This window comes from Convolutriloba macropyga, chromosome 2, assembly GCF_964194025.1.
Source record: "Convolutriloba macropyga chromosome 2, txConMacr16.3, whole genome shotgun sequence".
NCBI lineage: Eukaryota > Metazoa > Xenacoelomorpha > Acoela > Convolutidae > Convolutriloba > Convolutriloba macropyga.
The window spans coordinates 81984221-82009989 of NC_134469.1; the positions used below are offsets into that span (position 1 = coordinate 81984221).

At 36.7% G+C, this 25769-nt stretch overlaps 1 protein-coding gene across 1 annotated transcript; it reads left to right on the forward strand.

Annotated features, from left to right (window-relative positions):
- Positions 1–912: 912 nt before the first annotated feature.
- LOC142334783 (proteasome subunit beta type-1-like) lies at positions 913–25500 on the forward strand. Its single transcript, XM_075383078.1, has 4 exons — positions 913–958; positions 1027–1216; positions 22157–22408; positions 25167–25500. Exons 1-4 carry the CDS (start codon positions 921–923, stop codon positions 25350–25352), a joined length of 666 nt encoding a protein of 221 aa, XP_075239193.1. The 5' UTR covers positions 913–920; the 3' UTR covers positions 25353–25500.
- Positions 25501–25769: the final 269 nt, after the last annotated feature.

Here is a 25769-nt window from a genome sequence, read left to right on the forward strand (position 1 = left end):
AGCTTTTTAACGTAAAATTGTTTTGATTTATACTTATGCATAATCAACTCTTCCGAAGCTCTGGAAGTTTACTGTCGGCTTATCCTCGAGTTTTGGGCATTCCAGTGCTTTTTCTGGACTTCTGATGTCTAAATTGTTACCTGAAATCCTACACCACAAAGGCTGGCTGTTACATCGGGTTTACGTCACTGACAAAAACAACCTGTAAAGCCGATGCGTATAGCGGAGAGGCGTGTATGCCTGCTGGGTCAACTGGCCTCTGAGCAAAAATTGATTGTCTCTAGTATATTTCAGCGCAGCATCCACTCACGCTCTGAATCTTTGACAGAGACGACACTTGTCACCAATCTGTATAGTCGTTATGCAAGCTTTGATCTCTTCAGTAATTTCCTCTTTGTCGCCTTCGCATTTCCCCGATAAAAAGCCGTTATGCACTGCCAACCACCGAAAGCAGTTTACATTCAAACGGCCATTTTTTAATTGCTCTTGATCGAATTACATAGCAATTATTGTAAACGTGTGTGTATTTTCTATGCAAAATTTTCGCTTGACGGTTTTGACTTTTTGAGTGACTTTTACGCCCTTGACTTCTTGCGTTTCGCGTGATCTAAAATTCTCAATCACTGAACTCAATTGGCGGCAATTTAATACTAAAAGTTGAATGAAAAGTGCGCCGAAACTGGTGCCATTTTTCACTTTCAATTTTAATAATGGTTTATGTTATCCTCTAATGTGGTTATTTGAAGCCCACTTTTGAGCTTCTTAGTTCCCCCCTCCCCCGACTGAAGCAGGCTACAATTGATTAGAGCTCCCACTAGTCGTTCGAGAGCAATTCTTCCGACGTTTAGTCGGTTATGTTTTTATTATGCAGAGCGTAGGAGTATATAGAATATATTTCCATGTGATTTTTAGTGGCAGAAATGTCTCGAAGATGGAGTCCTTACGATATGAATGGCGGGTTAGTTAATGCACGGCTTTACTTTACAACAATGATTTCTCAGTAGTTTCAACTTAGGTAAATTTAAGGAGTATTGTGGCTATCTCAGGAGAAGATTTTGCAGTGATCGGAAGTGATACTCGGTTGTCTACGGGTTACACGATCTGGACTCGTGAGCAAAGACGAATTCACAAAGTTAGCGACTCAACTGTTGTAGGGCAGGTTGGGTTTCACGGTGACTGCCAGTTCTTAATGAAGATACTTGAAACGAGAAGCAAGGTTAGAGAAATAAAACTTTGAGGGGAATCCGTTAAATATATACTGCTGATTTTGAAAATTGGATCCTTTCCGTTTGTGCCCCCCAGCTTAGTGGGCGCATATTATTTGCACCCCCAGACGCGTGTGCCATATTTTTACATAATGATTTACAATGTAATGACACGTGCTCTCTAAATGGGGTGCTCATAACGTACTGGGGGGGGGCATAAACTGAAAAGACCCTGAAAAATAGTAGTCGCAAAAAATTGCAGATAATATAAAAGGAATTTGTATAGTTCTGTAAACAAAGTTTTTTTAGGACAATTAAAACAGGTTGCTAAATGCAGCCGCTGTCATTGGACATCATTGTTATATCCGATTAATATATAACTAATTTATGTCGTTCATATCTATTTGAATAGTTGGAGACTATTTGGCAGACTACAATGCGTCTGGTACTTATCCATTGTGATAAAATCTAAACACAACCCAACTCCGATACACCTTCGCTAAGATTATGCATGACGTTTGCTATGATGTCGAAGTTGAGCCGATTCTTCAGTTGCTTCAAGGCGAGTACTTTATACACAAAATAACTTGCACTACTTGCACCGATGAAAACGCGCGACTAGACATTAAAGCGAATGACCTTGGGGGGGGGGGGGGGGGGGTCCAGGTGGAGCCGTTATTTCTTCGATGTGAAGATCTTCACATCGAAGAAATAATGATGTGAAGATTCTTCAGTAGTATAGTCGGTGCAGATGTGGGGGGTAGGTTCGGAGACGCTCCTGATTGGCTGAAATTCTTACAATCCCAGTACAAGGTTTTAGAAAATATTATTCTTTAAGTGAACTAATTTTATTATTGATATAATTATTGCGCGCGTGTGTGTTAATTAAACGAACTTTGTTTAAACAAAAGAAATCATATGAGAGTTTCGTGAGTGTATTTAATTACTCTGAAGGTGTTAAAATTTTATTTAAAGTAATAACAAAAGAGTATGGGTTAAACAAAAGAAATTGAATTAGTGTTCCTCTAGTGGACTTAATTACTCTGAAGGTGTTAAAATTTTATTTAAAGTAATAACAAAAGAAGGAGTATAATTTCGCTCAGATTATGTTTGAAACAGAAATGGGGTTAGATGAATAAAACAAAGAGTGATATGAAATGTTCGAAACCGAGTAAGCTAGTTGCAGATGTTTTATGATAGATTGTACGATATTTTTGTTTGGTACGGATAGATTCATTGTGTCACTTTTAAACCCTGAATACAGTAAAACCCAAATTTTAAATTTGCAAAATGAGAACTTTTCACGAAAGCGTGAACGATTTGGAGGAGTGTTACTGTGAGATCTGTGCACCTTATGGTGTTTGGTTGTGGCTCCCTCTGTTGGAACGATGGTGGTTCAACCCAGCAGTGGGGAGTGTGCTCCATCCAAGAGTGGATATAGAGGAGGGGACAGTGGTTGAGCGTCGGGAGTCAGCCGCCGACCCTCCTCCCAACAACTCACCAGCCACCAGAGACGAAGCTGTTAGCCCTCCACCATCCGACCCACCAACCAGCTCTCCTCAACAACTTCTTCGGATAGTGGCTCGGGCTTTGGCACCCGTTTCTCAACCGAGAAGAGGTCGCCAAAGGAGAAGCCGCTATCTGAAGAGGAGGCAAGCTCGGACAGTTGCTCGGAGACTAATCCGTCAACTGTTCCGAGCGTGAATAAACTGTATATATGTATATTTTTATATATATTTTTCATCAGTAATAATTTACGTTATTGATGTCTTTTTATTTTAGCGAGAGAGAAAGAGATATAGTTTAGACATTGAATCTGGAAATGAGTGTTTGAGTTCATATAATACAAGCATGATTCCGGGCTGTTTTTTAAATGATTTTGGGGGTAAAAATTGATGAAAAATTGTGCAAAAATTAGACATTGAATCTGGAAATGAGCGTTTGAGTGCATATAATACAAGCATGATTCCGGGGTGTTTTCTAAGTGATTTTCTGGGTAAAAATTGATGAAAAATCATGTATAAACTAGACATTGAATCTGGAAATGAGTTTTTGACCACATATAATTCAAGCATGATTCCGGACTGTTTTTTAATTGATTTTGGGGGTAAAAATTGATGAAAAATTGTGCAAAAATTAGACATTGAATCTGGAAATGAGCGTTTGAGTGCATATAATACAAGCATGATTCCGGGGTGTTTTCTAAGTGATTTTCTGGGTAAAAATTGATGAAAAATCATGTATAAACTAGACATTGAATCTGGAAATGAGCTTTTGACTACATATAATTCAAGCATGATTCCGGAGTGTTTTCTAAGTGATTTTCTGGGTAAAAATTGATGAAAAATTGTGCAAAAATTAGACATTGAATCTGAAAATGATTATTTGACCACACATAATTCAAGCTTGATTCTGGGGTGTTTTCTAAGTGATTTTCTGGGTAAAAATTGATGAAAAATTGTGCAAAATTTAGACATTGGATCTGGAAATCAATGTTTGAGTGTGTATAATACCATCATGATTCCGAGGTGTTTTCTAAGTGATTTTCTGGGTAAAAATTGATGAAAAATCATGTATAAATTAGACATTGAATCTGGAAATGACCGTTTAACCACATATAAATCAAGCATGATTCCGAAGTGTTTTTTAAGTGATTTTCTGGGTAAAAATTGATGAAAAATTGTGTAAAAATTAGACATTGACTCTGGAAATGAGCGTTTGAGTGCGTATAATACGAGCATGATTCCGGAGTGTTTTCTAAGTGATTTTCTGGGTAAAAATTGATGAAAAATCATGGAAAAATTAGATATTGAATCTGGAAATGAGCGTTTGAGTGCGTATAATACGAGCATGATTCCGGGGTGTTTTCTAAGTGATTTTCTGGGTAAAATTGATGAAAAATCATGGAAAAATTAGATATTGAATCTGGAAATGAGCGTTTGAGTGCATATGATACAAGCATGATTCCGGGGTGTTTCCTAAGTGATTTCCGAGGTAAAAATTGATGAAAAATCATGAAAAAATTGGACACTGAATCTGGAATTGAGCGTTTGACCACATATAATTCAATCATGATTCCGGGGTGTTTTCTAAGTGATTTTCTGGGTAAAAATTGATGAAAAATTGTGCAATAATTAGACATTGAATCTTGAAATGAGTTTTTGAGTGCATGTAGTACAAGCATGATTGCGGAGTGATTTTGTAAGTAATTTTTGGGGTTAAAAAATGAAAAAAAAAGATTTATAAAAAATTCCATAACTGGCAAAGAAACATCTTGAGACTGGCCTCAAGGTGTTTCTTTGCCAGTTATGGAATTTTTTAAATTAACTTCGTTTTACCCAATCTGAGAGAACCGTTTAATCTTCCGAGCTAGATTGTGCTTAACTAGAGTGCTACGCCTCAGCGTGAACAGTGCACTTGATCTCTGATGACTTAAAAAGAAAACTTCACAAATTATTTTAATTCAAATGTTACGAAAATGAGAAATCAAATATCCAACGGTTCAGTGTGTATTCCATCATCTTTCACTTTTCGTTTGGGGTAGAAGTAAGACAATCCATTCTTTTTTAGTTCGTAAGTGCACACTTTACTTTTACCAATGAAACGAAAGCCACGATTTACTGTCTCGATTTCAGTTTGGTGTAGCAGAACATTCAAATACTTCTCCATTGGGGTATCATTCAACAAAGTGTTTTTGTTTATTCCTTTGCTACTAATCTTTACTTTTCCTGAGGTCTCATCTAAACAACAATATGTTTTTGAACACAGAGCCACCATTTCATGGCAGCGAAACTCTTCTTTGAACAGTCCAGGGGTTCTCTGATCAAAGTGGTTGTGTTCCGGACAGCATTCTCGAGGGAAAAAGTTGTATTGTCCACCAGCTTCAAAGTCAGGGCGACAATCTGCTAAACGTAGCGAAGTCCACGCATCTTCTCTATCAGATCTGATTATTTCGGGAATTGTTCTCTCAGAAATAGCTAAATATAGACTGTCAGTGTCGGTCTCGATAAATTCATATTTGGAAGGGTCACAAAATTTGTCGAAAAATTCATACACAAGTTGTAGCATTGTTAATTTGGCGTATTGGAGAATAAAAAAACCTACAATTATAGGTTCCTTGTGCACAACTCGACATTTCTTCAATTCTACTTCATAAATCTGTCTAGGAAGTTCGTTCAATTTCTGAAAGAATCGATTATTGATCAGTTTGTCGACTGCGGTTCCTAGGACGTATTTTGTTCGACTATGACGACTCCTATCCATAATTTGATACCCGTACGCACTATTGCCAATAAGTTTCATAGTTTCCGCAATCACTGTCGAGTTTTTGTTCTTGTCTCCTTCACGCCGAGCAGTAACAACCGATTGCACAAAAGAGTTAAAACACTTAACTGGTGTGTACTGTAGAAAGAAGTGAATCTTCTTCAAAATGAGTCCATGTTTTAAATAGAATAGAAGCAATGGAGTAATGAGAGGTCCGCGTTGTAATTTCATGCTTGAAATTAACATACGTCTTGGTTGGGTCATGATTTTCTTTTCCATTGCAAAATTGAGCATATGATCACCAACATCATCCAAGGATACGTTACAGTTTTTAAAAATAGGAGGAAACTTTGAGAACTTCTCTTTCAAATGATCCGGTACTTGGACCTCACAATCCACTACACCAAAAAAATGTTCCCTCAAAATCTTGTTAACTAATTGATCTTCTCGCATGGAAGTAACATATGGAAAATTTTCGGACATAAATTTTTTCGCACCATTCCTGTTTTCGCGAACCCATGTCCACCAGGTACAATCCCAAATCTCCTCAATTTGATATCCTAAGTTTCTGATGTAGTCGCGTCGATACTCAGTCCTTTCACGTCTCTTCAATCCTTTTTCAATATCTTCAAGTAAAAGATTCTTCAGTTCTTGACATGTACAAAAGTGATAAAAGCATCCCATTGCCTCAAAAACTGTATTGCAGTGCGCACAGTAACCATCAACTGCAAAACGTCCAATTTTTTTCTGCTTAGCACTTGTGAATTGTGTCTGTATTGTACACTCTGGCCTACTCTTTTGAATGAATTGTAAAACTATCTGTTCGAAATAACTCCGTTTGTTACGTCGAGGGTGAAAAAGGTTCGTTTGCTCACAATATTCCCATTTGACGTATACACCCGAAGGCATCTGTTGCGTCATAGCATAAGGGTATAGCTGACTCGCATCAATACCAACAATAGCTCTACACAGGTTGTCAGTGTTCTCCAGAAAAGTTTCCCCCACTTTGGCATAGCGGTTAAAAATAATGCTGGGTCCACCAGTTAACCACTCTCTTATGTAGTCATCATAAAAACTATCTTCCTTTGAAAAAGGAAAAAACTTAGTTGACGTGGAGTTGTGAAGTATTCGATTTGCTAGACTAGGGAGTGTTAAACCTAGTTTAAGCATGTCAATGTTAATGTTATGATAAAATGATTTCATCTTTATCATAGCTGTTAATGTTGGTTGTACATCTTTGTTATTGTACCAACGTAGGAAATCAAGAAAAGATGTCATGTTTTGTTCTCTCCAAATAAATTGTAACTTCTCATAGTTTTCTTCTTTGGTTAGAGGAACTGATGTTAACTTGAGTTTCTTCAAAACCTCATGTTCACTCTTCCCACACCGCAGTTCTCGTTCAAACTCTCTGAAATCGCTTTCAAGAACATTACAATTCTTCAATTTACTGTAAAAAGAGTCGATGGGAGGAAGGTGGTTTAAACTCAACTTATCAACATTGTCGAACCACTCATAAGGGAAAAATCCTTTTGACTCTTCACAACCATAGGCTTTGAGGAATTTGTCAAGACTAGTTGTTCCTCTCAAGAAATTCAAAATATCAAGAAATTGAATACCAAGACATTTGAAGCCTAGAAATTGATTACATTTCTGGACGACAGAAGGAGTGCACTGATACTCTCGCAAAAGAATATCTATCAGGTACTCTTTGATTAGATTTAGATCGTAGCGAGAACTGTTAAAACCAAAAACTGGTAAAGTTTCAACGTAATCTTTTATATCGTCCCTTAGTTTGCTCAAAGTTCTTTGTTCATAACGTAATGTTTTCAGTTCATGATCTTCTTCCTCCTCTTCAGCGGTATCTTCAGCTTCAGCCATTGAGTTCAAAAAATTCGATGTTTCACTTAAATCCTCTCCGTCATTCTCTGATGGAAGACGATTTTTCAAATCTTGATATTGTCTTTCGAGAACGTCAAACTGTGTTCGGAAGAGGTTACGATAGTGAATTGAACTTTCATTTGATAATCCAACCAGAGTTGTTAAAAACGAGCGTACGAGTTCGAAGGGATCCGAGTTGTACAAGAAAACTGTTTCCTGTAGAAGGTTGGAAGCTATTGAAACACTAACAGGAACATGGCGACCAATCCATTTCGTTCTCTCAGTGTCACAGAGTTGATGATCTTTAACCGTTATCGACTCAAAATCAAAAACAGCTAAATTTTGAAACATTTTATGCTCTGCTTCAACTTCTATACCCACATCCTGTAAACGTTCAAAAATTGTTGAATCAAGTTGATAGGGTCCCGAAGGATAAACATGCTTGATATTTTCTTTGCAGTTAGGAACATGTTTTAAAAGAATTTTTGTTCGACTGAAGAAATGATCACAAGTCAAACATCTGAACCTTTTCAGAACTGTATCGATATCGTCCGTCCAACAGATGTGATCATCATACTGTAAGAGAGAGATTGTTTGCTGATAAGTATGTGCTGACCTCCTACTGAGTTGTCCACAGAGCGTTCCGGATTCATCGTAGCATATTTCAAACAGTTGTATATTACACTTCACTAGATTTTCAACTATTGATATCTGATTGGAACAGACACCAGGGAAATTGAAAAGGTCTTGATTGGTTAAATTTATGAAAGATTCGAAGAGTTTGAAGGTTTCTGTTGCTAAATTTTGGGAACCAGACAACTCGAAAGCAACAGCACGGAAAAGACATAAGTTATCATGGTATGGTTTCCTGTTACAGTCTCGAAGTAAACACTTGATTCCTTTGTGTCTTAGGAGCGATTCAGGTAAGTGGATTTGACTACAAGCCAACGGTACATCAATTAAAAGATAAACGAAGAATGATACATTAGTGACGGAATGGAAAATCCACTTCGTATCTGGTCGTCTTGATATCAAACTCTCCAAAATTTCGCTTCTATCAATTTCATTTTGAATAACAGCTATATCAGAGAAGTTCGATAACAATAACGGAGTGGGGAATATGGTGTTGTTATCAGCAGGGTAAAAATACTTGAATGTATCCTCTTCGTGTACGTTTTGTAGCACGGACCCAAAGGCTAGGTTAACTTTTGCGGAGCATGAGAGTTCATTGTAGATAAGTTCAACTTTTTCTTTCAACACATTAGTATCGATCTCTTTGATTCTAAAATTATAAATTTTTTTACGAATCAATTCCGTTTTACTGTCACGTAAAAAATGTTGAGCACTTCTCATTTCCTCCATAAGTTTGGGATTGTTATCAAATTCGGACAAGTCAACAGGATCCAGATTCTCTGATCTCATAGTTATCTTATGAGTTTCTGAAATGTAATTGCGAAGTTGATAAAACGTGCTGTACGTATTGGTACAATTGGTACAACTGAAAATATTTCGGTCTCTGGAGGATTTGTTCTTGTTCGTGACATGTATTCGCACATGAGTTAGTAGTCTTACTTTCGTTTTGAAGGAGGAAGGACAGGACGAACATTTGAAAGGGTGATTATGAGTATCAAGGTGTCTTTTCAAGTTTTTCAGAAGAATCCGCTTCCCACACTGCTCACAGTTTTTCGTTTCCAAACTTTTGACCATGACTATTTTTTGATAGTAAAAGAAAGATGGTTAGACTGAAACGTTCTCTGACCTTTGGAAATAGAACAAAATAATTGTAGAAATTCACTTCCAAGTTCTGATTGTAAAATCTTTGACAGGTCACACAAAAAGGAGATAGGAATGACTTCAGTTCAACCAGTAAGATGATTGGATGTGTTCGAGGATAAAAGATATCTACTTTGCTTCTGGTAAAATTTAAAACGCTTACGGAGAAGTCTTTTCTTAGCAACACTCGGTCTTGTCAAAGCTATAAACGGTAAACTTCGATGAAATTCTGAGGCTTCAGTTAACTTTTGGAACAGTTGTCCACTCTCTTTGAGTACGTTTCTGAAATAGTAATGGTAAGCCGTAAACAAACAATCAACTGTCTGATATCTAAATTCTATAAGATCAAATTTTTCTGGTGAAAAGATAGAGTTTGAGCGATCGTACAAAAGTGTGTGGAAGTTACAGTTCTTGTTTTTACATGAAGATGATGAATGAGAAGATAATGAGAACTGTTCAAATCTTTCGAGAAAGATAGGACTAGATTTTAGACCTGTGCAGAGAAGAACACATCTATCACTGAAAGTAAGGAAAAACGGTGGGAACAACTCAGAGTGTCCACAAGCCATAATCGTAATTTACTCCGAACATTTCAACTCCTGTTTTCTTTTTTTAACATTAAATTTCCTTTTAAGGATACAATAGATTAAAAGGGTCATAAATTGTTGTTTACATCTAATGACGGTATGAATAAAAATAGGATGATGTCATGACCTGATAGATTATTGGTTAACGAGGAAGAAGATATTATATTATAATGACGCAACCGACTCTGATAACCAATCAGTAATTAGTTCATAGCATCATTCTATTTTTATCATCCAATCAGAATAAACACGAAGTAGTTCTTCAATCTTTCACTCGAATCTCATTCTTATTTGTTTTCCTTGGATACTGGTGATAAAAATTGAGACAAATTAATTATTTCCATAATGAGTGAACAGGGAAATGATATTTCAACAAAAAATTTGGAGAGCAAATCGATGTTGGAAAAATATCGGGAGGTTGGATTTCTACAAGATGCTTATGAATCTGACTATTTTGCTGATTTCATTGCTTATCCTAATAGAGTTTTCCGACTTTCATTGCCTAAATCAGTCGATGGAAACAATCTACCCACTAATTGGATTCATCTAAAACTTTATCGTCTGACGACCGAAAAAATGATATTACATCAGATCATGTTCCTCTCTATCTTTGAGGTACAAAAACTTGTTTACAACCTCCCAGGAATAATGCGTTTTGCTGAAGAATCGTTCCGAAGGAATCCAAACAACATTTCACAGGAGGGAAACGCAGTGGTAGATTACGGATTTCTAACACCAGAGCAAGATGCTGAGTACTGTGATCAGTATTGGGATGTCTTGGAGACTGCTAGGCGAAAACTACGACTGTCAACAGTTTGGTACGAAAAACAAGACTTCTCCAGGACATACTTCCAAATCAAACTTTTTACGAGAAAGTCGGTTGATGCTGAATTCGTGAAGAAGGGTTGTGTCACCATTCGAGTGGGAGAAATGCAAAAAATGATTGACCATTCAGATGCAATTTTGAGCAGATGGCGCGTGAATCTTTCCGAAGAACCTCAACATCAATGTTAAACAACAAAAAAGATTAAAACTATGTGAACTCATATTAATTTGTCATTGTTGATGCTAATGATTTTGTGTACAAAAAAAAATAAAAAATTCATTCCAAAAAATTCTTTCATTTATTGTAGTATGATTAACATTGGAGAAAATCGTAGAATAATTTTAAAAACTTTAGAGAAAAAATCTGTAACTTTTTTCTATTTAAGAGTTTTTGAGCTAGCAAACCATCGAAAAACTCTACAACTAACATTTTTGGAAGCTAAAAATCTCCCAGCAGAGTTTCAAAATCTCACGAAATTATCGTTCTCAAACGGACGAAGGCTGATTGAGTTAAATAAACTCAACAAAGATCAGTATAAACTCATAGTTTATCAGTACAAGAAAGATCATTTCGAAATTCGTCAAATTGTTATTTTAACAGAGAGTGAGTATAAGAATTTGTACAAATACATCCAATCTCATCAAATTCCTGAGGAAGACACCTTCAGTCCCGAAATTGATTTAGATACATCTATCAGATGAATCTCGAAACAATTTTCAACAACAAACGAATACTGAGTTGTGACTATAGCGAGTTAGACATAGGTCAACGCAAGCTTTATTTTCTTGCAACTTGTCTTTCAATAAAAGCAGATGTTGATATTCATCAAGTGAACGAATTATGCCCCTATGGAGGATTGATCGGTGTTGGGAATTCACAGCTCGAAAAAATTTTTGGAGGATCAAAAATTTTGAGAATGCATGCTATGATTCACGACGCATGTGGTTTTATGAAATTTAATTATGGTGAAGGACCCGGTTACTGTTATATGATTCCGAATGCTCCTGACTGGATGAATAAGTGTGTACTTGGTCACGTGACAGGAGTCCTGTACTGTCTATACTTGAAAACATTTCAGAACTGTTCATTCAACAAAATTGATATTTGATAATTGGTCGAACCGAAAAAAAAAAAAGAATCTGGTAGTAGTTGTTGATGTGGAACTATTCCCCAACGGTATCGTCAAAGAAATTGGGATGTATAGAAATGGTACAATTATTGGACTCTCTTTTTGCGCCCCCTTTCCGTACGAAGATCTTGAAAAATGGGAGAAACGACAAACCAAATGGTTAACCAGAACCTTCACAAGATTGACTGGTCATCGGGTGAAATACCTTACGACTACTTACCTTATGTTATAGATCTAATTCGAGAACCTCAGATAATTGAAGAGAAACAACTTGATGGTGAATTATGGTGGAGTAAATTGAAATACATTTCATTGATTGAAAAGGAAGATTCGTTTCCAACTGGTGAAATAAAATTACAGCGTGAGAAAAGTACAGCCAACGATATTAGTGGGAAATTGATATACTTTGCGAAAGGACTTCAGAAGTGTACTCTTCTATCATCAATTTTTCACGAAGATTTTGTTGATTTGGATACTATACTTTGTCCGACAGCTGAAGAACTACATGAACAATACATGAACACTGAAAAAATCTCAGTGTGCACAATACCCAGTGGAGCATGGAGGAAATTTTACAAAACATTGCGCTCAGAAAAAAGTTCACTTATTTGGTATTTGGCTTCAAAAACAGCAAGATTTTGAAAACTTTGTAAACTGTCTTGTCAATTGATTGTGTTCTGTAACTGAGTCATTAAATTGAATTCAATTCTTTAAAACAGTTCGTTTTTACAACAGGAATGATGAAAAAAGATTTAGAAACAAATAACGGAAAAGATGAGGTTGATGGGTTTACGGGTGGTTTAACTCAAGATGTTGTTTTTGATCATACAAACCAAGAAAGGAAACCTTGGACAATTTGTGGTAAAAACTGTTCCAGATCGTTTCTAGTCTTTATGTATCAGTGCTTATTGATTCTGATTCTTACTACGATGAGTATTATTCGGATAACATTGGCTGAAACGTGTGAGGAAACGACCATTTGGGTGGCTGTACTGACAAGTTCTGTTGGCTACATGCTTCCATCTCCTCGTCCGACATAGGGAAAAAATTTTGGAGTAAGTAATTGTATTGATCTTGAGAGGTTTTATATCAAATAATTGGTGCCTGACCGCGAGCGCCGGATTTAATTTCGTAACGCGTCGTCGGTTTTAAATTAAAGACGCGTCGGCGGTTTTAAATTAAAGACGCGTCGGCGGTTTTAAATTAAAGACGCGTCGGCGGTATTAAATTAACTACGCGGCGACGGTTTTAATTCAACAACGCAACGCAAGAAATTTTTTTGATCAATTCTCAAGAAGTCATTTGTTGATTTGATAACAAAAAGATTAGTTACTCCTCAAAAGAAGAAAAACCGTTGACCAAAAAGTTGAAAATATGAATAAAATTATCTCAACCGATGAAAGAGTTTTTATGGCATTAGTTGGTCCCAGTGGCTGTGGGAAAAGTTACCTGATTTACGAAATGTTGAAAAATAAAACGTTTTATCCAAAGTTTGATAAGATAATCTATTTTTACAAATACTATCAGAATCTTTACGATCGAATGTTGACTGATTTAGATAATATCGAATTCATTGAAACACCTGATTTCGAGCTGATTGAAAATTTACCAAACGATTGAACGAACTATCTGATAATTTTTGACGATTCCTGTGAAGAGATTTCAAAGTCTAAAGAATTTAATCAATTAGCAACAGCAGGAAGACATAGAAAGCTTAACTGTCTCTACATAAAACATAACCTATACCATAAAAACTCTGGAGGTAGGGATGCAGAGCTTCAAAACACACATATCGTTCTGTTTAAATCTCCTCGAGATGTGCAACAGATTGGAGTCTTGGGAAAACAGTTAGGTTTAGGTAAGCAATTAGTGTACTGGTACAATGACGCAACAGCAAAACCATACGGACATCTAATGATTGATCTCTCTCCGCGAACTCCAGATATATTACGTTTCAGCACAAATTCCACATCATTTCCATCTTTATTCTTCCTACCAAACAGTAAGGCTCGCACAACAGAGATCGATGATAACCGTGCAGAACTTCTATATGCTAAAGCTCTTTCTAGAATTCAAGCCGAACCTCCAAAAAATTGTCCTCCAGAATTGTTCCAAGGAATTTATTAGATTCCTCTGTGAATGTACCAAAAATTTAGTCTTAGGCAAATTTGAAAACATCAAAAAATCACAGGTGAAAAAATTTGAGGGTTGTTTGAAAAGAATACTATCCAAAAACACATCACAGAAGGAACGTCGTTTCTTGTTATCCTCAAATCGCGGACTACAACTTATAAATTTTCTAGGACAGTTCGTGATTTCCAAGTTCTCATCAAACTTCAACTCGGATGGGAACAGAAAAATTGATAAACAATTCGACTAAAAAGTTTGTTTTGATACCACAACAACTGTGGGATAGATATAGTTCATTAGAAGTTACAAATAAAAACGTGCAACTTGATACTACTAAAACAGTGAGTTCAACCGAAGAACAAACACCCACCAATTCAATATTCGTGAAACAAAAAGAAGAGAAGATTGAAAAATCTATTCCTCAAACGCAGAAAGTTGAATTGGAAGGAACCGAAGACCAAAAGTTGGAGGAAACTGTTAATGGTGAAAAAACCGAACAACTGAAGAAATTTTTCATGCTGAAAATAAAAACAAACGGATACAAAAAGAAAATATTACAGGAATTGTTCAAATCAGACGCAATCAAATTCTCCAACGATTTAACAATCATAGCCAATAACGTTGACACAAATATTCCTGTTCTCTCATTCATTGACACCATTCGTAGCTCAAAGAAACGAGCGTTTACGGACCTACATCAATTAGTACTAAATACAGTAAACATCCCTTCCCATCTTATAGTTAACCCCAATGCCATCAAAAACGAACAAATTAAAAAGTCGGACCAAGAGAAAATTGGATGGGTACCTTTCACTTTCTGACAGGATGAAGTTGACTAAGCTATATCGCAAAGGAGAAAGTGCCTACGGTTCTATAAAAAATCTCGTTAGAGTGAGTGGAATTCCAGAAAGATTGGTAAAACAGTTTCTTCATTTCAAAGCCTCCTATACAAAACATCGACAAGCAAAGCGTAAACATGATCGATTACAGGTGAGATGTCGTTTTATTAATGAAATTTGGTGTATGGACTTGGCACAGGTTGACAAACTTGCAGACAGTAATGGAGGAATGAGGTATTTAATGCTAATTGTGGATGTATTCTCTCGATTTGTTCGTGTCGGTACAATGCGAAACAAAAGCGCAGAGACAGCTAAAGCTTGTTTCATCAACCTTTGTTCAGAAAAAAATGATCTCATTTTCCCTCGGAAACTTTGGATAGACTCAGGAAAAGAGTTTTTGGCAGACTTTAAGAACTTTTGTGAGGATGCGGGTATTCGAGTATATAGTACTCACACAGAAAAGAAAGCATTGTTTGCTGAGAGGTACATTCAGTCCTTCAAAAATATTTTGTACCGTTTCCTTGAGGAACGTAAAACCACTCACTACAAAAAACATCTTCAAGAGTTTGTGAACACTATGAACAGTCGAGTCAACAACACAACAGGTCTTGCGCCCAAAGATGTTAGGAATCACCACTACTTACAAGTTCTTCATTCCAGTCGACAGCAAATGAAGATTCCGAAGCTAAGAAAACCGAAATTACAACCGGGTGATAAAGTTCGCTTAGCTTATGCAGAAAAAAGTTTTCGCAAAGGGTATAAAGCACAGTTCAGCGACGATGTGTACGAAATTGTTCGAATAACAACTATCAAAACTGTCGTGACTTACCAAGTTAAAGATGAGACAGGAGAAACCTTAAAAGGTCGGTACTACGAACAAGAACTACAAAAAACAATCATTTGATTATGGACTATCATATTGTTGAGTTGCTATCCAATGCTTCTGATAAAATTTATCCAGATAATACACTTTCATGCTTCACAGTATTTTTACCCGAACAGTTAAACTTTGAGGGTGAGTGGGAAGTAGCGCTACTAGAAATTTTGCACCCATCAGCGTACAACAACATTTCCGAGGGTAAATTTTGGTATGTTGATTCAAAATCCGATTCTAGAGATGAGACGCAAACTAACCCTGACACAGGTCTAAGCATTAAGCTAGACCCTATTTACATTGCTCCAGGTCTTTATATGTCCTTAGCAGAAATTCTTCTTGCAATGAATGATGCTCTGGGGAAGATAAGACCGAAAGAGAAAGTTAACATCAAGTGGAGTTTGGATAATGTTTCAAGCAAAGTAAAAATAATTCTTCCCTCAGAAAACTCCCAGTTGATTGTTGCAAGCCAAGACTTAGCATCAATCTTAGGTTTCAAATCCAACTTCTGGCTATACACAAAAGGTCCACATATCAGTCAGTACCCGATTGATATCCTCAGAATTCATTCTGTAATGGTTTACACAGACATTGTAGAGTACAGCATAATTGGAGATACCAAAGCTCCTATACTCCGAACTTTTCCTTTCAACCAAAAAGTTCAACACGGGAATATATCGGTTACTAAATTCATGAGCTACACTTCGTTTCAAAATCTTCATTTCCGTAAACTGTTAAAAAACTCGTTTCAGACAATCAAAATAGAACTTCGATCACAAACTGGAGAGTTAATCCCTTTCGTTGATAGGGGTCTAACTAGTTTAGTTCTTCTCTTTCGCAAAAAGCAATCACTTTCAGTTAATCACCCCTAACAAATGGCAGGCTATAATTCTTTACCATACTTTAGCGGAGTACCTCGTCAAAGAGGACGTGGTCTGGGTGCTTTTGCTGGTACAGTGGCTCGTTCCGCTTTCCCAATACTGAAAAAATATTTTGTACCCGCAGCCAAAAGAATTGGAAAAGATCTAATTGAAGCCGCGATACCTCAAATCGATGAAGTGATGTCAGGTCGTAGTAATATTTAAAAAGCTGCAAAGCGTACAGCTACTGCAACTCTTAAGAAACAGTTGGGAGCAGGACCTCCACGGAAAAAGTCTAAACTGAAGAAATCGAAAGCTCCGCGAAAGAAAAAGAAAAAAATCACTTCAAAAAAATCACGTAAGCAAACCAGTCGTCAAGATTACTTGAAACATTTACCTTAAACAAAACGATGATTCCAAATTCTGTACAACCAGACTGCTTAGATATCTTTGAGGAAATATCTATTCTGAACTCTATTACAAGAGGTGACGAACAAAAAATTTACCCAATAAATTCTCTCAATGAATCCAGTATTGACTTTTCATTTGTAACTGACAGAAATGTTTTCACCGACCTTCGAAAAGTTGACATGTATCTGAAAGTTAAACTTGTCAAAGATGGGAGACCTGTCACCGCGGAGGATGATGTTTGCTTAGTTAACAACTCCATGCACTCTTTGTTCTCAAACTGTGAAGTAACATTTAACACAGATCAAGTTTACACCACAAACGGTCTCTACGCGCATAAAGCCTTCATGTCTAACGAATTCTCGGGTACACAGGGAACAAAAGAATCTATCAGTTGTTGTCAGGGCTATACCTATGAACAGTCACCCGGCGATTTTGAACACGAACCAGCAATCGTGAAAAGAAAGAAGGACAATCTAGAGGAAATGGAGTTTTATGGTGAATTACCAATCGAAATTTTTAACTGTAAAGGGCTTCTTCTACCTAACGTTACAGTTCATATTAAATTAATCAGATCGCGACCCCAGTTCTATTTAATGTCATCAAAATCAGAAAATATTCATGCAGTTATAACGAATACCTATCTCAAAATAAGAACCTTGACAGTCGACGAAGGTAGTTTTCAAATTATTCGTAAAAAACTTGTAGAAACTCCAGCCAGGTTTAATGCTTTGGAACTTAAACCCAGAACTTTTATCATTCCAGCGGGTCAAAACCAATTTATACATGAAAACATTTTCAACAACGCTCCAATTCGAACACTCGCCATTGCGATGAACACAAATAGTGCTTTCACCGGTGATAAAAGTGGAAATCCTTTCCATTATCAAAAGTTTGGTTTACGAGAAATCAAAATATCGAGAGGGAATCAAGTTGTTGTGCACATGGATACTAGTAGAAATTGTGTTCCATACATTAAAACAATGAGAGCTTTATAATTCTACCAAGACGGTCCTAACATTAAAATTAATGACTACGAAAACCATTTTTGTTTGGTTTTTGATCTAACCTCTACACAACAATCAGAACTGATGATTCACTATCCTGATGTCATTTCAGCAAGCTTGAGACTTGAGCTATACTTCAGAGAAAATTTAACGAACACTATCGAAGTAATAGTCGCTGGTGAACAGTTGTCATCTATTTTCATTGACAAAAACGGAAAAGTAACGAAAAATGGATAACACACAAATAGAAAAAATAGTAGCACTTATTCCTGTTCTGAAGTATAAGTTTATGGGTTGCTACCCTTCGAACTTATTACCAAACGACATACCGGAAAACTCTTTCTACATTGTTAACACTGATGTGTCGAATGGTAGAGGGATTCACTGGATTCTATTAGCCCGAAAAAACAGTTGCTATTACTATGGAGACTCTCTTGGAAGAGACATCAATCACTATGCAAACATTAAGTTCACCAGAAAAACTCGTAAACTGATCGCTTCCAAACTTCAAACTGATAGTATTTGTGCACTATATTCAATTTACTTTGCCTATGTACTGTTTAATAATTTGTCCTTGTTCAATGTTGACGATGCTTTTATAATGAGATATTTTGCTGAATATTTATAATTCATTTTTTTATAATCAACAACTTTTTCAATCTTGTACAAACATAACAGTTGTAGTTTCAATTATTCAAAAGGTAGTTGCATGCTCATCATCCGAGTCATCAAAAAGTCTTCCTCTTCTAGCTTTTTTCACTATCGGTACCCAGTATTCACATTCATCATCTGTTTCCTGATCTTCGTCAACTCTCCAAAACCTTTTTGATGGAACGTCTTGGAAGCGAACCATCTTTTTGGGTGCTCGCGTTATAGACGATGACGATGAAGTTTCATTCTCGTCCATTCTCGGTGTACTCACGTCTCCGTTATCATTTTCCGTTCGCGGTCCCAGACCCCATAACAACCTCACATCAACCTCATCACGAAGAGAACCTAACTGGTTCTCATACATTGGCATTTTGGAAAGTTGATATGCAGCAAACTCCTCTCTAACACCCTCACTCAACATATCTGAACCAATGGGGAGATTTCCCAAAGATAAATTGATAACCGATCTCTCCGTTCGATAAAACCAGGGATCAACTTGTGTGTAGGGAAGCTCTATCATCGTCTCACTCCTACTACTGTTCACTTCAGTGAAGTTCTCCATTACAATACGAGGAATAACAACCTTTCCAATTATTACCCAAGTGTTGTCCACTAATTTTTCATGTACAATAAACACATCATCAGGATTCTCGTTGATAAGATAAACGTATCGCTCAAACTCACCCCTTTTTCACAATTTTTACTTCCATTTCTAAAAAAAAAAGAGATCAGTTTTTCTCCTATCGAAACAAGAGTTCATACACAAAAAAAATCATCATCAAACGAAAACTTCATAACACTAACCTGATATCCTGCTGTTGTTTTTGCACAATGTAGCTGATAAGAAGCGATAAAGAAATCCCTCAATAGAAGCTCTGAACACAGTTAAATGAAGGAGTAAAGTTGAAGTTGAGAAATGTAACTCCGAAAAAAACCTGAAATTTTCAAAGGTTATCAACTATTACAAACAAAAAAAATTTTGTAATTGTAATAAGAATAAATTTACCAGGATGATCAAGTTTTGTTCCAAGTTCTTTACTTTAATCGCAGAAGAGATTCAATCAAACAATTATCTGAAAGAAAAATAGGACCATAATATATGGAGGAAAAAAATTATTTAATTATTCTCTTAGATAGTGGAACATATTCGACACAAACTTTTTCTGTAACAGGCAACAATTTAATTTGTTTTTAAATTGGAAATTGTCACCTATTTACAATTTGAGTTTGCATAAATTTTTATGACAAGTCAAGAATTAACAAAACAACAAAACTAGAATAATTTTAACTGAGCAGAATAAAATCGAAGGTGAAAAATCCTTTTTGAGTAACTCAATAAACATACAATCAGAAACAACAGATAATCAAACGCTTCCTCCAAACCCCCAATTTTTGAAAATGATTTAAATTTCAAAAACAAAAACTCAAGATGTGACATAATTACTCCTGGAGATAATTAGAGTAATTAAAAACCCACGCCAATTAATTTCACATTTTAATATGACCTAAAATTTCAAAACCAAAATTCAAGATGTCACATAATTACTCCTCAGATAATTAGAGTAATTAAAAACCCACGCCAATTAATTTCACATTTTAATATGACCTGAAATTTGTAAACAAAAATTCAACCTGTCACATAATTACCCCTCACATAATTACAGCAATTAATTACCCACGCCAATTCTATTGTTCTCAAGTAAACACTTAATAACTACACAAAAATTGATATTTTCCCCTCAAAATTTCAACCAATCAGGAGCGTCTCCGAACCTACCCCCCACATCTGCACCGACTATACTACTTTCTTCCCACTCGCCAAGTCATCCCGTAAAACTCCGTAGAAGCGTACAGATATCATGAGTCGTTAGAGTGCGTCAAGTATGAGCAACGAATACTTGACGTCGAGAAGAGTAATTTTGTTCCCCTCGTGTTTTCCTGCATGGGGGCACAGGACTGTCCGCAACGCGCACTATAAAACAAATAGCTGACAAAATTGCTGAAAAGAAAGACGAATCATACTCGGACGCAATAACGTAAATACGCACGAGAATAAGTTTCGCTCTTCTGCGCAGCGCTATCATATGCCTCAGAGGGTGCCGTGGTTCCAAACGGCCGACCGACATTGATAGTTCTTGCAGTGCCATAGTGCGGGAAGGGAGACTAGATTCATTACAAACTAACTTATATAGAAATTCAATTCTCATGACCCAGCTCTAAAAGATTTATACTGCCTTGTCTTCTAATTATGGTACCTAATTATAATGTCTTCTAATTATAGTGTCTTGTAATTATAGAGCCTTGTCTTTTAATTCTCATAAAAAACTAAAATCCCTTCGCCAGTGAAAACAAATCATGGACCATTTTAACTATTGTCATTTTATGCTTGACTACAAGCCAATGAAGCCATTGTATGACTCGAAGTAAAACCTTGAATACAAAACATGAGCGAAGAATTTAACAAATTACGCCTCAAAAGGGCAAAAAATGCACTTTCTCACGCTAATGAAAAATTCGAATATGATTGATCTGTTGCGTGGAGACCATTTTTGGCACCTTGAAAGCCCTAAATCTGACCTATATCTTCAACCCGTCTCTCAGCAGAGTGAAAGGGTAACAAAGCGCTGTTCAAATGGAAGATTGTGGAGTGCTATATCTATACAGGATCAGGGAAAACATCAGTACGAATCACGAGTTTTTGGCCTTTCACATTTGCAGCATCAGCAAAAAGTAATAGAGATCGCATTTAAATTTGGATCCCCATGTTCTTGGCGCAGGGCTTTGAATCAACTTAATTACGAATGGCATTCCTAATAGACCAAAGGTTCATTTTAGATGAATTTGATTAGCTCATAAACCACAATTATCAGCTTTCAGGTATTTGACGCAATTATACTCCACGCGGAAGCCTGCACCACCTTAAAATTAAATTGCCCCGCTTATCGTTCGAAAGCAATTCATCCGATGTTAGTCGGTTTATGTTTTTGATAGCAATCATTGTGCTCTTTACTTTCCCTGTCATATGTAAAAATTTTTTAAATGAGTTCAAATTAACCACATAATTATATTTTTAATTGCTCTCAAACGAAGTTTGTTGAAATTATATTAGTCCTGTTGGTCATTTTTGATGCAATTTTTCGCTTGACCGATTTTTCGTCCGACCCATTTGACTTTTCTTCCTCAAAAACGGGATAAACAGGTAGCGCGCAGCGGTAAGTAGCTCACTAGTCTCCAAGTATGCGATTCACAGTAATGGTTTTGGAGGCTTATATTGTGTGAAGGGCGGTTCCTAGAGCTTGACCCCCAACCCTACCCCTGCACATCGTTCAAGCCATAAGGGCCCCTTGCAGCCAAAGACCCCCCTCCCACCGTTGCCCCCCCCCCCCAACACACACTCCATCAGATCCTCCCCCCCCCCCCGCTGCGCTCACGCCCCTTAAATTAATCTAAAGCTAGCATCTCTAAGCCGTGGCTAGCTACTGACGAAGTCAACCACTCGCCTGTCGTTTGAGAGCAGTTCGCCCGACGCTAGTCGGTTATGTTTGATTTTTCATTACGCTAAACTTGGACATATTAAATGCAAACAATTATGTATATTGTGAGAATTCCAATGGGTAGACGCCCTTCATTTCCCATTTTTTCCAACTTTTCTCTTCAAAACTTCTTCGCACAGTGTTAGCTATGACATTGTAATTATTTCTAATAATGAATACCAATTCATTTTAGATGTACCAATTTGATCACGGACGACAGCTCAGTTGTTCAGCCAGTGCATCTGTTGTTTCCAAAATGTTGTACTCGAGGCGCTTCTTTCCTCTTTATGTGTACAACATAGTGGTGGGGTGCGAGAAAGACCAACAGACAGGGAAATACAAGGGGATGGTGTATGGCTACGATCCAGTAGGATGTTATGATCTGGAACCCTATGGAGCTCTAGGATCAGCTGGTGCGCTGCTTCAGCCTCTGCTAGATAACCAGGTATTTTTAAAATGGAGTCAAGTGCTAATAATTTTTAATTTTCTGGATCTATTCTGTTTTGCCCCCCCCCCCCCCCCACCCAGCTTAGTAAGCATAAATTTTTTATGATCCCCAGGCGCACGTGCTATTTTCTTACATGGTAACGCGCTATATAACATAATATAATTTGTAACTGGGGGTCATAAAAACACTGGGGGGACAGAACAGATCCAATTTTTTTTGACAAAATTTAAAGTTACAAAATTATGACTCTACGGGCCTTTGTCGTGTATATCACGATCTTGGTCGTGGATCTATATCCTTTGTCATGTATTGTCGTGAGCTAATTGAGATCGAATTTTGAACTGGATTTTGGAATTTTATCAGGAAAAGTAGTATGATTGAGGGCAGGTAAAAGAAGCCCTCTTCCTCGCTTCTTAAATTTCTTCCCATTTTCATCTCTTTTCAAGCACGGATGACCATTTATTCGGTCGAGCTTTAGAACGGCATAGGATTTCAAATGGCACATATAATGGTCGCCGTTTGTTGCCCGCAGTTTTCATACTTCGATTAAGCCAAATCGATCAGCGTTTGTTTGCAATTGTTGTTTGGTTTCTGCCTACTTCTATTTTGCGCTTCTGGGAAAATTTTAATAGTCAATTGCTCATTTGGAATATAGGCATTGTTACTAATAGAATGCTTGGTGGTCATATTTATACGGAAACAAATGATATTTTTTATATTAATTTCTGTTGCCGCTGTGGTGTTTGATGTCTAGTGCAGTCTAATGCAGTCTCTCTTGTGGTTTGTCATGTGGTTTGAACAAAAATGGTCCAAAGGTTATCGAACAATTGGTTACACGTCAAAATTCGTAGATTTGCGTAAGGATTTTGTAAAAGAGTTTGGGCTTTCCCCTTCCTCCCTTTTTCTTAGTTTTTTTTTCTTAAATATCCTTCTGATATTTTTAATATTGTTAGTCGGAAGTTCATTTTTTTTAAATGAGAGGTTTTAGAGATTGTCTTTAGAAGACTTATCCGCTTTTGCTTTTTTGTCGTTTTCTTGCCTTCATTGTTTCGAATTGAATAATATCATGAGGTAAACAATTGATTTAAGTAGCAGGTTGACTGCGGCTTGAGTCTGGTTTTGCCTCGAGTTGATTATGGATTTTCCAGCTGTGTTTTCAAATTCATGTCGCCCTCGATTTTTGTTACGACCACCAAAAAGCAACTTTTTGGGTGACGTTACCGCTAAGTAGCTGAAGTCCAAAACCAATCTGATCATGCATTTTGGCTGAGATTTTCTGTTGTGGCATAGCTTAGTATGTAAATTTTTAACTTTTTGCTATTATTTGTGAATTTCATTGTTTTTTATTGAATTTTGATCTCATATTTGTTTTCGAAATTGAAAAATGGTAATAGTTCCTTCCACTCGATGAAAAACTCTAATTGAAGAAAAAATGAAAGCAAAACAGGCTACTGATTGAAACTATAGAGGTTACTATATTTTTCGGAAAAATTGTTTGAATGCCTTTTTTAAATGCACTTTACTCCAGAGATCTGTTAAGGAAAAAAACTTAATCTGCTGTGTTTTCATTACTGTGTGAATTTATTCGTTTGAAGAATGCTTGCCTCCTCTGTTAAGTAGGAGAACTACTGATTGCAGAGCTAATTATAAAAATTACATTAAACTTTTAAATTCTGGCTTTTCAGAAGAAACGTGTTTTGGTACTACTGATAGCGTAGCGACAATCACAACGTTTGCTTTATCTTGTTTCTTTTGAAAGAAAATCTCTCCCTTAAATTTTTAATTTAAAGCCATGCAATTTTCAATAAAATGATGGCATTTTCGTTCGGTGGTACCTTTGGGCTGCATCAAGGTTTATTGTAGAGGTTACATGACTCTGCTTGAAGGCATTGAAAACATTGGCGCTTATCGAGAACCGCCTTGTGGCTCGAGATGTTCAGCGAGAATTTCGAAGTGACTTCTGAACAGTCATGTAAGCTTGCTTAAAACACGCAACCTGCGAATTTAAAAATGCCTTAAGTCTTGGACCCCAACTTCTGGCTATGTATAATGGAAATACTGGTGCAGACGTTCTTATTTTTTCTAACTTGCACATGCCCGTTTTGATCAGTTTCAATTTTCAGTTAATTCTTGTATTAATTTTTTTAATCATTAGCTGCAAAGCGATAGCTCAGGCTATTATTGGCATCCTATTTGTTTTTTATTTATTGCGTCAAGATTTTTGTTACGACTATATGACTTCACCATTTCTTCAAATCTGCTTGCTCATTCGATCGAGCAATTTCAACTGAAGTTCGTGCGTGACGTCATTTTTCACTCTTATTGGAGCTAGTTTTTTTGTTCATTCGCGAGATTAAGTTTTTTGTCACACGTGACCTATCTCACTGAAATATGGCTTCCCCACTCTCAAATTGACTTTTCTTTACTTCAACTCAGAGAAGTATTTTCAAGTGAGTGTGTGCCTCTCCAGTTGAGGTTATTTGAGAGCAGCTTATAGAAGTATCAATATGTTAAACAGATTCTTATTCAAAATATAACATCTCAGCATTTAGTAAAAAGAAGTTTCTTTTTTGATCTGTTCTACTACCTTTTTAAGACTGCAGATCTACAAAGCTATTGCGGTCTTTTTCTGGCGATCTGCCAGATATGTTTTATAAGTAGAGTTTTGCCTGTCAAGACATGCAGCGCGTAGTTTCTTGGCAATTTTATCCTTAAACTTAACCATGAACCTAAGGTAACGGTATCTGTTTGGCAGCTGGGTCAAAAGAATATGGAGAATTGTGAGTTTGTGCCCGTAACAAGAGAGCGTGCAATCAGTCTGATCAAAGATGTCTTCATATCAGCTGCCGAGCGAGACATTTACAGCGGAGACAACGCCCACATTGTTCTTGTGGACGAAAAAGGAATTCACGAGCAGTTCATGCCCCTCAGAAGAGACTAAATTGCCTGATTGACTATAAGTGTTTATTAATACGAGATCAAACTGTTGTTTTGATCTAATTTATGAGTATGTGAAGAATTGTGTAAAATATACAGCCCAAAATGCGTTGATTACTTTTGACCTTGTTCAATTTACATTCAATTATGGAGTATACCCTTTTGATAGCTGCTAAACAATCGGGTCTTCCAAATTATAGCCCCCATGAAAATATAGCCCCCCATTATGGTGTAATTACCATGATGGGGGTTATAGGTTATCTGACGACTAAGCTTTGGGAGGGGGGGGGGGGGGGGGGGGGGCTATAATGGGAAAGACCTAAACAATGTTAGCTTTTAATAAAGATGTAGAGACGGTGAACCGTCTAGTTGCTGTCAATCGACGTTTGAAGTAATTAATAATAGCCGCCCTCATCTTCTT

Excerpts from the sequence above, each read along its gene's own strand:
- LOC142334783 (XM_075383078.1), top strand. The coding sequence starts at position 921 with ATGTCTCGAAGATGGAGTCCTTACGATATGAATGGCGG. Across the intron at positions 959-1,026 it reads CCTTACGATATGAATGGCGG|GAGTATTGTGGCTATCTCAG; the intron begins GTTAGTTAATGC and ends GGTAAATTTAAG. Across the intron at positions 1,217-22,156 it reads TACTTGAAACGAGAAGCAAG|ATGTACCAATTTGATCACGG; the intron begins GTTAGAGAAATA and ends AATTCATTTTAG.